The 14,102-nt window shown below is 35.1% G+C and overlaps 1 protein-coding gene and 1 long non-coding RNA gene across 2 annotated transcripts; both read left to right on the top strand.

Moving 5' to 3' along the window:
• The first annotated feature begins 1,183 nt into the window (after positions 1-1,183).
• LOC149989727 (uncharacterized) lies at positions 1,184-3,365 on the top strand. The gene is made up of 2 exons (XR_016499498.1): positions 1,184-2,768; positions 2,894-3,365. It is a non-coding gene; the product is annotated as an uncharacterized LOC149989727 (long non-coding RNA).
• A 7,943-nt stretch (positions 3,366-11,308) lies between these two features.
• Positions 11,309-13,775, top strand: LOC112295875 (lysine-specific demethylase JMJ32). The gene is made up of 4 exons (XM_024547900.3): positions 11,309-12,205; positions 12,798-12,973; positions 13,153-13,223; positions 13,384-13,775. Exons 1-4 carry the CDS (start codon positions 11,468-11,470, stop codon positions 13,488-13,490), a joined length of 1,092 nt encoding a protein of 363 aa, XP_024403668.1. The 5' UTR covers positions 11,309-11,467; the 3' UTR covers positions 13,491-13,775.
• Positions 13,776-14,102: the final 327 nt, after the last annotated feature.

The raw sequence follows: 14,102 nt of genomic DNA, 5'->3' as shown, positions 1-14,102 counted from the left end.
TTTGGTGGTATGTCATATTTTAAAGTTAAATAAATTTTAAAATTTATTTTATCAATATGAGGTTTATGGCAAAAAATTTAAAAATTATTTTATTTTTTATTATTTCATTTATATTTTGATATTTTTTATTTAAATTTTATATCATACATTGGAATTATCTATTTAGATAAATTATTTATATTTCATGGTTTACTAGACCATTGCATAATTTTTTTATTGTAAGCATAACTAATTGATATTTTATTTTGTTTTATTTAAATCCTTTAAATTTAAAATGCTTCAAAAATAAATATTATATTTTTATATTTTTAATAAAATCTAGAAATCTAAAATCAATACTATTGATAAAATTTTCAGCAAAGTTAAAATTCACTTCTTTAGTAATTTTTTACTTTTTATTTGTTAATCTTGTTTAAAAAAACTACATTCTATAAAAATCTTTTAAAACCTCATATATATATATATATATATATATATATATATGTTTAATTAAATAATTTAAAGATAAAAGCTTTATATAATATTCATAAAATTTTTAGTTTAATTTAAATTATATTAATATTTATTCTATTTTTTATTATTTTTTATTATTCTATCATTTTTATTTTTATTTTTTAAAATTATAGAAGAAAAAAATTATAAATAAAATTTTAATTTTAATTTTAAATAATTATATAAGTCATTTAAAAGCTATAAATTTGATACTCACTTGCTTAGATACTAAATTTTATAACTATAAATAATTTTACTACCAACTGTCACTCATCACTAATCTTATACATGCTATATATGTTGATGTAATTTTTGTTTTTTTATTTCTAAAATATAAAAATTATTACCTATAAAATCTATACAAGTTATTTTATTTATTAATTATTATTTTTATATATTAATTATTTTATTAAATTTATGCAAAGCTACTACTAAATTATTGTATAGTTTTATTTTATTTTATCTTTTTGTTGTATTTTTAACAATATATATATATATATATATATATATATATATATATATATTTAAATATATATTTTTTTCGTCTTAGCATTCTTTTAATACTTTTTTTTTTATAATAAATAGCTACTAAAGAGATTATTTTTAAGGATTGATTATGTAAATTTTTTAAAAATATCCACGTAGAGGTTTTTATTGCTCTAATTCCTTTAACTATCTTTGGATTCTATACAACTTTTGGATCAAAGTTAGAATTATGAGTTTCAAGGGTAGAAATTCTTAATATGGTGTAATATAAAAAAAGACTAAATTTTTTCCTTTATAATTTCACTATCTACTTTGATTTATTTAAAAAGAGCAGGTATTAAAAAACCAAAGTAATTTTGTGCATATCTTTTTAGTAATATTTTTTCCAATGTAGCCTCAGTGGGTTGTGGTTTGCTTTCTTTGTGGACCAAGTCCAAAAAGGTACCATGGTAATTTTTCTTCTTCCTCCATGAATGGAATTTGGGCAATTTTAGCTACACTTGCACCTTCCTGCTAAGATCAAAACTTAGGACTAAAGAGAACAAATGGCAAGGGAGTCTTAAATAAAACTGGGGGAGGGCTAAGGCAAAGGATTAAAAAGAAACAATTTATTATTACAAAGAAGAGCCAAAATATGATATTGGTGTAAATAGTTTTATGCACAAGTGACTAGAATTAATTTCAGCAGTAGCTCAATGCCATTACAACTGACTATCACGAAATTCCATTGCCACTAACACCAACCTTTTCAACTCTTAACTTTGATATATAATGATAGAGCAACATAAGAAGAGCAAGTTGTGCAACTTGGAAAGAAGGTAAGGAGGAAATTGTCTATACCACGTGGTCGCAGAATGTTGCCTCTCACTGTTGTTGAGAGATTATATGTAGAATCCCTGAGAAAAGTTCACGTGCTTCGTGCTTTCTCTCTTTCTTTCACCTCGGTCACACCCTTTGTCGAAACCGCAGTGTCAGTAACAAATCAACTTTGCTACAAAATTTAAACTTTGACCGATGCTACGACATGGTGCAAGTCCTGTACCAAACTTTTGTAGGATGCAGGATGCGTTACATGCACTCTAAATCAGGGCCAAGCATCAACTGCCATGACAATCAAGATGGAAAGGAATATATGATTCAGTCGATTGTCCGAGCAGGGGTAGATGATTCTTCTCCTCAAGCCGTGCCGCGTAGTCCTATGAAGCTTCATCAATGCAAATATACCTTGTCCTTTGGAGCCTAATCTCTTCGGTTGTAGCAACACGAGTTCGACCAAAGTGTGATCCAAGTATGGCGTTTCATATTGATTAATTACGGTGGTGTGGATGCTGACATGGACTTGATGCGTGACAAATGGAACAAGGAAAATGTTGGAATATTGACATAAAACCACTTAGTGAACAGTGACTCTGTAACTCTGATATTAGGATTGTGCATAACACTATGAACACACATACATACATACAAGCAATGTATCAAGCTTAACCCGTAGTTCTAATAACAAGAATAACAGTTGTATTTATCAATGCACCAAAGTGCGGTACATATACTGTGGATAATTCATCATTTGTTTGTTTGTAGAGCCTAAATGTTCTGGGATGGATAAATTAACAACAAAGCTCTAAGTGGTCTTTCATGTAATCTTCCAACATTTCCTTGCTCTTGGAGTCTCTAATAATTGAAGTTCCTAGTGGTGTGTATTTTGTTGCCTCAAGGTATGGTGAGGATCTGGGTTCGAGATCGAAGGAATTATAAAGGTGACATTTCATGATGTGGGGAGAATGTCTCTGGTGGGTTCTTGATCCAGTCTAATAGTAAGTCGATTATTTTTTTTTTATGTTGTGAGATTTAGTTGGATAGAAGTGAAGGCTTGATGTGTTTAACTAATTTGTTTTGTTTTGAGCTTCAAGCGCAGATGCTGCTTCTGAGCTTGTAGTTGTTTTTGGCGACGTTGCATCAATTCTGAGCTTGACTTTTGGATGAATCCTTTCTGTGGTTGAATATTTCAATGAAGAGCGAGAGTTTTGAGGTGCCTCGGTCGAAGAGGATGTCTTCTCCAGAAGAAGATACAGAGGGTGTTGTGTCTTCTTGTTTGGAGCAGAAATTCTATGAGGTTTAGCATGGTCGTCGGCTATAGTTGAGAGCACCAAGTTTTGTTGTTGAGTTGAAATTTTTTTGTTCGTAAATTATAGATATAGGTGGAGGTGCAAGACTACAGGTTGGTTTTGAGCGGTCTGCTGCGTCATTGATCAGTGGTTGAGTTATGGCCACCGAGTCCAAAGCACAATGTAATTGTTAGTAAGCTGATGGTATGCGGATCAGTATGTTGTTTTTGTCAAACCAAACGTTTCGAGATATAATAAGCTTGTGATCCTCTCACATTTATATCCGGAAGCCCTTAGTCTCGTCGTAATATCCAACAAAGACGTTGGTTTTTGTTTTTGGCTCCAATTTGTTTCGGTGATCCCGCTCTACTCAAACATAAATATTTGAACCAAAGATTTGCAAGAAAGAAAGGTCTGGCGATTTGTCAATTTTTTTTTGGAAGAGAATTACCTGGTTAAGCGCTTTTGTTGGTAGCCGGTTAAGTAGGAAGACGATTGTTTTGATTGCCTCGGACCATAAGTTGTTCGGCATTCAGGCTTGTATGATCATGCTTTGTGCCATCTTCAATAGTTTTCAATTTGTCCTTTCCACAATGCCGTTTTGTTTGGGAGTCGCTGCATTTGTTAGCTGCCGTTGATTCCCAATACTGTAGTAGAGGTGAGTGAATTCATGGAAGAGATACTCACCCCCGTGGTCACTTCATATTGTTCGAATCTGTTAGTTTAGCTGGAGTTTGATCATGGATTTGAATTGTTTGAACTTTTTAAACGTTTGTGATTTGTATCGGAGGAAACAGACTCATGTGTACCTGGTACAATCATCAACAATTACTGAGATGTAATTCGATCTGCCTAAAGATGAAATCGGAAGTGGACCGCACAAATCTATGTGAAGTAGTTTAAGCGGTTTGATTGCTTGATGGTTGTTGGATTTTGGAAAACGCTCTCGGATTTGCTTTCCTGCTTGGCAATGGCCGCACATGGTGTTGAGAAGTGGGATATATGGCATCCCGGATGCCATATTGCAAATTGTGACGTCATGTAGCCGAGAAGAACTGGGATGTCCAAGCCTACAGTGCCAATGGCGCACGGTGTAAAGATCCAATTCCATAAGATTGGCCGAGGGTTGAGTGGCATGAAATGAGTTTATACAACCCATTTTTGTGATTTTGGACTTTTTCCGCAACCAGTCTGCTGTGTCCCATGTTATATAGAGAGCGTTTTCTGATTATTGAAATATGCAACTATCCTATTATTAGGAAAGGATATGATGGAGAGCAAATTTTTTGTCAGGCCTAGAACGTATAAAATATCGAATATTTCCTTATTTCACTAAATGGAAGATTGAACTGAACAATATCTCGGCCTGTAATCAGATGATTATGGCCGCTTGTAGTTTTCATGTTGCCTCTTAAGACCTCTAAACTATCAAAGTAATCCGGATTTCCGTTATGGTAAGTGGCCTTACAGTCGAGATACCACCCAGAATTGGATTTGTTAATATCCAAGGATGAGATGGCAGCTTCAAATAGTGCGTCATTGCCTTCGTCCGCGGCAAATGCGGTGCCAATGGCACAGTCATCTGAATCCGATGACTGCTTTTTAGATCAAGTTTCCTTTTTAAAAGAAGTTTTCAAAAAGTCCCATAACCGTTTTGGTTCTGAAAACTCAATAGGCATAGCATGTAGACTTGGTTTAATTGACATTGAGAGGATGTATATAAGGTATTCAAGTTTCTCTTCTTGGGCTTCCTCATCTTTAGAAGGAGGTGGTGGTGGCAATAATTTTGGCACTAGAAACTCATGATATTTTAGTTCATTTTGAAATACAGATTTTATTAGATTTAGACTCAAGGCTCTTTTATTTGTGGCATTGTACACTTAGTCATGTAAGTTTACAAACATTGATCAATATGGCAATAGAAGGTTGTCATTAGGGGATACCAAAATTCATAATAAAACGTGTAGTCTACTAATACTATACTATAGTAAAACAAACAAGAGAATCCATTCCCAAAAAATCACATACAAGAAGTATTCAGATTTTGGAGTTGATTCATGCTGATATTTGTGGCCCTCTCTTAGTTCTATTGATAGGAAGAAATAGATATATTTTACTTTTGATTGACAATTGTAGTAGAAAAGTGTGGATATATTTTTTGCAGCAAAAGAGCCAAGTTCTTCAAAAAGAATTTGAATTTAAAAATATGGCTGAAAAAAAAAATTAGACAATGTTGTAGTACATGTGTTCTTGCTTGAAAATGCATTAAACACCTAGTTGTGGAAGGTAAGTAGAAATGCAACAACAATCCTATCAAGTCTAATAAAATCTTAAATATACTTTAAATAAACCTTAATAATCCTAATCAAATTTTGACTAATCTAAAATAATTTTTTTTAAAGAAACAACAAAGAATCCTAAAGAAATAATAAAGATAAAAATATTAAATAAATTCTAATTAAATCCTAATTTAATCCTAACTAAAATCTTAATGAATCTTAATCAAATTCTAGATCAAATCCTAATTGAAATCTTAATTGAATCTTAACCAAATCCTAGATTAAACCCTAATTGAAATCCTAATTGAATTGTAACCAAATCTTAGGTCAAATCCTAATGAAATTCTAATGAAACCCTAAACCTTAGATAAATCCTAAACCAAATCTTAAGCAAATCTTAATCAAATTCTAAATCTTAAGCAAGCTCTCAATAAACCCTATAGCAAATTAAAACCTCAATAATTAATGATGAAATAATTAATATCAACTCAAATTTTGTACACTTTTTAATAACTTAGTTAGAAACAAGCACAAGAAAAATAAAATTGATTACACTTACTAATTGAGAGAAATGAAAGATAAGCCAATTGGATGTTGGACGGACTTCTATTCCAACCTTAATGCTAACCTTCTAGCACCAATATCTCCTTTTTAAACCATTTTTTTTTTTTCAAATTTTATATAAATATTAAAAATTAAATCTATTATCCATATGAATAATTTTCATTCTAATCCAATTGACAAATTATTGAAGATCTTAGAAACACTTATTGGCCCTCAAACTCCAATTTATGAGACATCAATCCATAAAAATCCTCATATACTTCAATCTAACCATTCAATTGATATCAAATTTTGCATACACATTTACAATAATTACACCAACAAACTACATGAATTCTACCCATACACATGTCACAAAACTCAAGAAACCTTTAAATTTATAAATATATTTTTATTTTTCAAAACCTAAATCCATCAAGAATATTATTAATTTTGAAAATCCATCAAAATCTCAATATTGGTTCAAATGATATAAAACCAATGCTTAAAAATCTCTCTTCAAGTCTTCTCTCAAATCTTACTCTTTAATCTTCAAAAGAACCCCAAAGTCACCATATCAGTGTAGTTTTGTACCTCGGGATCTGATTTCAACCTAAGTTGACAACGAGTCCTCTCTAGGTATCAATTTTTAATAATTTTAGGCCATTTTTACTTTAACTTATTTTTAATTCTTTCCTAAATATGCCTATATCAATTTCTTATCTCATTTATTTTGATTTGGCTCATTATTGCTTTTGCAAAGTAAATAGAAGTCTCTTCTATAAAAGGCAATATTAAGACTAAATTTTTTACTACCTTTCTATCATTTATTCTCATTTTTCTACTACATCTTTTTAATAGGTTCTTCTATAATAATATCTATATTTTATTTTTTACTATATAATTGTATTACCACATGACAACATTACATCAAATTGTTGTGAACAAATAGGAATAAGAAGTTTTTTTCTACAACATTTTTAGATTATTTGTGATTTCATGGGATTCTGCAAGGACTAATACAAGACCATACTCTATACCAAAACACTATTGTCAAAATACAAAATCAAATGATTCTAGAAAGAATCAAAACTATACTAGTGTCAAGATATCTTTCAATTCAACTTTGCTCAGAAGTTGTTAAAACAATCATTTATTTTCTCAATTGAATCCCAACTAAGATAAATGATTCATTCTTTTCTCTAGAAGAAAGATTTTCTAGCAAACAACCTTCTTTAAATCACTTCAAGAGAATCAAAGCTCTTTCACATGTGCACATTGGTACTCACATTAGGTACAAATGAGAACCTCAATCTATTACAAGCTATCTAATAGGCTATGATGATTGTTCTAAAGCCTACATAATTTACTTACCTTTGACCAACAAGATCATTGTGTCAAAAGATGTTATCTTTGATGAAACAAGGTTTTATCATACTAAACTTTCATAATCTATTATAAGCTTTAATTTCTACCTTCCAACAACTAAAATAGAAGAAAGAGATTTAGATTTCTTGTCTGTCTTCAATTCAGATGTGAAGTCTTCAATATCATCTGTTGGATCTATCTATATGTCAAGTATCACATCTTTATTCTCAATAGAAAGAGTAGTTTAGAAGCAGCTCTCGTGTCTATTGGTAGCTACAAACCAAAGCTCTTTTATTAGATTCCTACAATTGCCGCTTTTATCAAATTATGTCAATCAGTTCAGAGGTCATATGTGACAATTTTTGACAACACTACCAAATTCTTTGATATCACCTATTGAACAAGAGCTAGATCAATCTCCATTTGAAAACTTGACGACCACTTGAACCAAAGAATCTATAAACTTACAAACAAAAGACAACTATTCATCCCCACAATGTCCAAATGTTGAAACAAAATCACTTTCACAGAGAGACAATCTTGATCACTCATGGCCAATAGACATCAAAAAACTAGATCTAAAATGGACAATGCAAAAAACCACTAGATCAAGCTACACCACTCGTTTTCTTAGTTGGCTCAAGGATCACTATACAAAGGTAGAATCAATAAACATGGAATCAAACTCTTTTACCAAATCATGGAATTGTCTTCTTTGGAGAGAATCCATCAAAGAAGAATACAATTCCATTATTAAAAACAAAGTTTGGTATCTTATCAAGCTTCCTTTAGGTAAAACTACCACCTCTACACAATGGATCTTCAAAGCAAAAATCAATCATTGATGGTGATCTTCAAAAGTAAAAATCAAGGCTTGTTGTGCTCAATTTTTAACAACAAGATGGAGTGGATATAGACGAAACATTGACACCAATAGTTGCATGGAAAACCATTAGATCATTGCTTACTATAGCATCCCAAAATAGCTGAACCAAGTCACCCATGGACATCATTACTACATTCTTCTATGGTCTATACAAAGAAGAAGTCTATATTATGCAACCAGAAGGTTTTTAAATTCCAGCAAGAGAACATTTAGTTTATAGGCTTAAAAAAGCACTCTATTGATTAAGACAAGCTCCCAGGTCCTAGTACGAAGAAATTGACAAGTTGCTCAAAACCATTGGTTTTAAATCAAGCATGGGCAAACATAATCTTTATAACAAAGCCGACTATAAAAATATCACTCTTATAACACTTTTTATCAATGATCTACTGATGGTAAGCAACTTATGCTCTGAGATAACAGGTCTTAAGGTAAGATTATACTCTAAGTTTCCCATGACTAACCTCTTTGGAGGTGATATCATGATTTATTTGAAGGTAGAGTGTATTCAAGTTCACAGTGGAATTTTCCCAACTCAAAGGAGTTATGCTAAGCCAATTCTCATAACATATGATGTAGCATAGTGTAAATCAACAGCTACTCCTATGGATGAACACTACAAACTAGTAATGACTGTGGATGAATGCTACAAAATAGTAATGAATATGGAAGAAGATTGAAATCCAACAATCTATCAAGGGCTGATAGGATCGCTTCTTCATTTCACAATGGCTAGTCTAGATTTAAATATTCAATAGGAGTATGTAGCAGATTCATGCAGAAACCTCAACAACCACATCTTCTAGCAACAAAGTGGATTCTTAGGTACATCAAAGGCACCGAGGACTTTGGAGTCATCTCCACAAATCAAAGAGTAATACACTATAAGGCTACATCGACTCCGACTAGGCGGGAGATGCACAAGATGCTAGGTCAACCACAAGCTTCATTTTCAGATTAGGAAAGTCACCAATCACATGGCATTCAAAGAAGCAGCCTACCGTAGCTTTGTCATCCTCTGAAGCAGAGTACCGAGCCCTTACAAAAGCATCCAAAATAGCATCCTGGTTGCAAATGTTATTTCAGGATTTACACTTCAAAATCGAACTCTCAATTTGTATTTTTTGCAATAACATTGGCAACATTCGGATGACAGTCAATCTTGGGACAAATCCCCAAACACGTGATGTGTCTGCCCACTATCACTTCACTCAAGAAATGATCAAAGGAGAATTAGAAATCCATTATATTCCTTCTCTTGAGCAACTAGTGGATATTTTCACAAAGCCACTAGGGTGCTCCCTGTTCGAGAAGTTCAGAAACGAACTCAACATAGTAAGTAGCAAGAGTGTTGTTCCACGATCTCTGATCCTCTACTAGACATCCTTATTGATTCTTGGAGCAAAATACAGAGGATTCAGGATGCTACAAGATGCCGAGAACTTCTTCTTCAACTAAGAACACCTCATCTTTTTTTTTATTTCTAGTTCAGTTTTTTTTTTTTTTTTTTTTTTTTTTTTTGTGATAATAGCTGCCTTGAACATAGAACACACGGGGTGAAGGAGGGTGTTGGATGAACACCCCTAGGTATATAATCCAGTTCTCATCTCAGGGAACCCACGAATGTAACTGTATTTAAACAGCTCTTTCTGCTGTTCTCCTCATCGGTAATCTAAGTCTGTATTGGCTAGGTTCTTGTTCCTTGGTTCTGTATTGAACAATGTGGATACGTGTCTGTGTTCTCAGTATTTACACAAGTGAAAATTGGATGATCATGCAAGCTTGATTTTCTTCTGGAACGAGAATATCTTTTGCCAATATATAATTACTTTGGATGTTTTATATGGAATGAGAACTAAGCAAGTTCGATAGAAGGCGAAGTGAGGAATTCAGTCCCGCTCTGATACCATGTTGAAATATTGACGTAAAACCACTTAGTGAACAGTGACTCTGTAACTTTGCTATCAGGATCGTGCACAACACTATGAGCACACATACATACATACATACATACAAGCAACGCATCAAACTACTACACAGTAGTTCTAATAACAAGAATAACAACTGTGTTTATAAGTGTACCGAAGTGCAGTACATATATTGTGGAAAGTTTGTCATTAGTTCATTTGTTGAGACTAAATGTTCTGATATGGATGAATCACCAACAAAGCCCTAAGTGGTCCTTTATGAAGACTTTCAACAGGAAATTCTGATTTGAGTCAGCCCCATGTGAACTCTAGCAAGTGGGAATTGAGTTTGGATAAAGACATGAGAAAAGTTTCATTTTCCAATCCACATGGGCTGGTTAGAATTTAGTGTTTCCTTATGCATTATTTTTGTTGTATTGTAGAGGGATAAGAGGAGGTGAATGATGTTAAGGTTTTTGTCCAAGGTTGTTGTAGGTGGACCACTAGGATTTTTGGAGCTGATTTTAAACAGTAGTTTGTTCTATAATACAAATGCTTGTGAGAGTAGGGTGAGGAGGAAATGAGATCGTAGTGACTGTACTGGTGGTGATTGCATGTGGATTGAAAAATATAAATTGTTCATTGTACAAGACAAAAAGGGCACTTAAGAATTAGAGGCCGTCGTTTAGGAGCAACATGTAAGATACAACTTAATTGGTCACACTTAGATAACGGTATTCTAGACCACATTATATGGATTCTCATAATTTAATTTTTATTTAAGCTATTTTTCTTTTACTTTTTATTAACTAAAAGACCACAGTATATGGATTCTCAATATTTAATTGTCATCTCAAGTATCAATGTATCAAATGCAAGACTATGAAGAATCTCACATATTTTTGTCCATGCTTTGAAAACACTAAATTGTTCATTCATTCAAAAAGCTTTCTCTTATAGGAAGAAAAAAAACGTGTATATATATATATATACAAATAGATTTTACTTGATTGAAAACATTCCACATTTTGATATATACCTATATGTATAGAGAGAATGATTCATCGAGAAACATCAACTGACATTTGAAAAGGGTATTAGTTCCAATTCCCTGCTTATTTAATTTTCAATTTTTTTCCTCCATTGTGTGTGTGTGTGGTGGAAATTAGGGCTTAGTGAAGTGTGTCGGCGATGGATGTGACTGTGCTTCGGGGCTTGCAGAGAGTTGTCGGGGTTGCGGGGGTTTTAGTGTCCGACAGTGGAAGGTCCTCGAGAAGAAAAAACGAAGAAGGCGTTGTCGTGACGAATCTGAACGCGAATTGGGTTTTCCGTTGCGAGCAAATGAGTGTGAAGAATTTGAACCTGGATAGATTTAGGGTTTAGAAGAGGGGAAGTAGATTCATGGCTGTCGCTGCAGCGGGAGAGTTGCTGGATCTGCTGTCGCGCGAGGTGCGAGAGCTGTCCCTGGGTTGCACGCCCGAGGTTGTCAGGATCGATGGCCCTCCCGATCCTGTGCAGTTCCTGCGCGACTTCGTCATGCCCAATCGTCCCTGCATCATCACCAACGCCATTGCACATTGGCCCGCCCTTCGCCTCTGGTCCAACTCCTACTTGCAATCCCAACTTGCCCACCGTAGCGTCTCTTGCCATTTCACCCCCGACGGGCGAGCCGATGCCCTTGTGCAGGCTCCTCAGTCTGCAGACGTGGGGTCAAAGTCTAGCCACAGCGATGGAGGTGATTTGGAAGGAGAAGGACCTGCCAATGAAATAGTCTTCGCAAGTTCACTTGTGGAGGTACTGCCCTTCCCCACGGCGCTGGAGTGTGTTCTGAGTTCGAGTTGTGAAGACCGTAGTGTGGCATATCTACAGCAGCAGAACAATTGCTTCCCGTTGGAGTTTTCTGCGCTTTCTGAAGATGTAGACAGCGATATCGCATGGGCAAGCGAGGCTTTGGGCTGCAAGCCCGAGGCGGTGAATTTGTGGATTGGTACTCAAGAGTCGGTGACATCATTCCATAAGGACCACTATGAGAATCTTTATGCTGTAGTCTCTGGGGAGAAGCATTTCACCTTACTTCCCCCAACAGATGTGCATCGGATGTATGTGAAGAAGTACCCCGCTGCTCATTATGAACGAACGGTCAGTTTTCTTGCTCTCTCTCTCTCTCTCTCTCTCTCTCTCTCTCTTTCTCTCTCTCCCTCTTTCTGGTCCCGAATTGCAAGGTAGTTTTGCATTTTCATGCGCAAGCTGTGCTCAATTTATTGTAATCAATTTGCTTGAGTGTACAGCGTCTCTTTTCTGGTTGCTTCCTCAGTTTGATAATTCAATTAAATTGCCCCCGGTTCTCAAACACAAGGGCTTATGGATGCTTGAATAAACATTGTGAATTGGTATCAGCATTTGGACCTTTTATGCTACTTCGATAAGAGAACGTCATTCCAGTCTGCATTTGTTTTACTGCATTTTTAGGTTGATGTGCTCGTAACCTGTAGTTGATGGTTACAAGATGAACTTCACATTGCAATTCTTTTGTATAAGGCAATTTTTATTGCTTCTGAAACTTACATCTACTATCCCTTAGCTGCTTTTGTGAACTTCACTCCCATAATTTGATAAACCAATCCTTTAGCGTTCTACGATTACAGTACTCGCATCTATTTGTCGTGAAAGAAGATTCCCCTTGGCTACATGGAATGATGAGTTTCTGTCTGCAGCTTCTTTATTTCTGCAGGACAGTGGGAGCTTGGTGCTTAAACGCGATAGTCCAACCGCCTGGGTGCCGTGGTCCAGTGTAGATCCCTTTCCAAAGAATGCTGAGCGACAAACAGCCGAGTCCCAGCATCCGCGTTATTTCGGAGGCCCACTGGCATTTGAGTGTACAGTCAGAGCAGGAGAACTACTTTATCTGTAAGTAGAAGTCTACAACCTGTGCCTCACCATGTATCCCACAGTCCTCAAACCCCAAACTCTATACAACGTCTCTTAATCTCAATGTGCTCTAGCTCAATCTTGCTTCACAACTTGTTGGTTTCTTGTTTTAAGTTCCAATCGTATTTCCTGGCATTGATTTATCAATGTGCCTGTAGGCCGAGTTTGTGGTTTCATCATGTACGCCAGTCACCGGATTCAGAGGGGCGCACCGTCGCCATTAATTATTGTAAGTTCGGTGCTCTCTGCCAAAGATTTTATCATATAAATGATTTATTAAAAGTGTCAAGCTTTGCTGTCGCTTGAAAGGTTGATGTTGCCACTGCATGTGTCTAATGGTTATTGATTGTTCTTAATCTGCATTGATGGCCCAAATCATGGATGTGTAGGGTATGACATGCAATTTGATATGAAGTATGCGTATTTCAACTTCGTGGAATGTTTGGCTGCATCGTCATCGACATTGGAGACTATTTCTATACGTTCGAGCTCGTGACTTACTCGGGTTGGGCTGACTACAAGGCGAGGAAACAGTTTGGGCTTACTAGCATTGATCTTAGTCATGACTCCAACCACTAAGGATTAAAGGAGAAAACTTTATTAGAGTAATGCACATGATTTCCCATATTACCAAAGAGTGATCGACATGCTGGTCGCCTGCCAATTTGATTGGGTCACATGACCTCCACATGGAGTTTGTAATGTATGTGGACCCACATCAGCGTTTCTTACTCTTTATAGTAAATACAATGGAAGAGCTCTTCATCAGAATTGAACACTATCTGGTACGGAGTGAATGTATCATCAGACCAATGTTGCAAATCTCTTGGTACCGTGAAACACTGGTGCATGAATTCGAAGCGTTTCAAGTTGATTCTCGAGGAATTCCTGGTTATTCTTTATACGAGTCTTCCTCCAGTTGCAATGTTTGACAGATGCTGCAAGAGCTTTATGGATGCAGTCATTCATAAGACTACTCGTGAAATTGTCCTTTATTTACAACCAGTTAGGATGGAAATCCAATCCCCAGTAAAACTCTTTTTCATTGCCTATTTCATCAGTAGTTATACACCATTATCAGCATTGGAAGAAAGATCCCATGGGCTAC

The sequence above is a fragment of the Physcomitrium patens genome, chromosome 2 (genome assembly GCF_059467195.1).
Source record: "Physcomitrium patens ecotype Gransden chromosome 2, ASM5946719v1, whole genome shotgun sequence".
In the NCBI taxonomy this organism is placed as follows: Eukaryota; Viridiplantae; Streptophyta; class Bryopsida; order Funariales; family Funariaceae; genus Physcomitrium; species Physcomitrium patens.
The sequence above is the reverse complement of the archived record's forward strand: the minus strand, read 5'-3'. Positions and strand labels throughout refer to the sequence as shown.

Bases quoted from the DNA above. Each gene is read 5' to 3' on its own strand.
- LOC112295875 (XM_024547900.3), top strand. From the start codon at position 11,468: ATGGCTGTCGCTGCAGCGGGAGAGTTGCTGGATCTGCTGTCGCGCGAG. The intron at 12,974-13,152 runs GTAAGTAGAAGT...ATGTGCCTGTAG, and splicing joins GCAGGAGAACTACTTTATCT to GCCGAGTTTGTGGTTTCATC. The intron at 13,224-13,383 runs GTAAGTTCGGTG...ATGGATGTGTAG, and splicing joins CACCGTCGCCATTAATTATT to GGTATGACATGCAATTTGAT.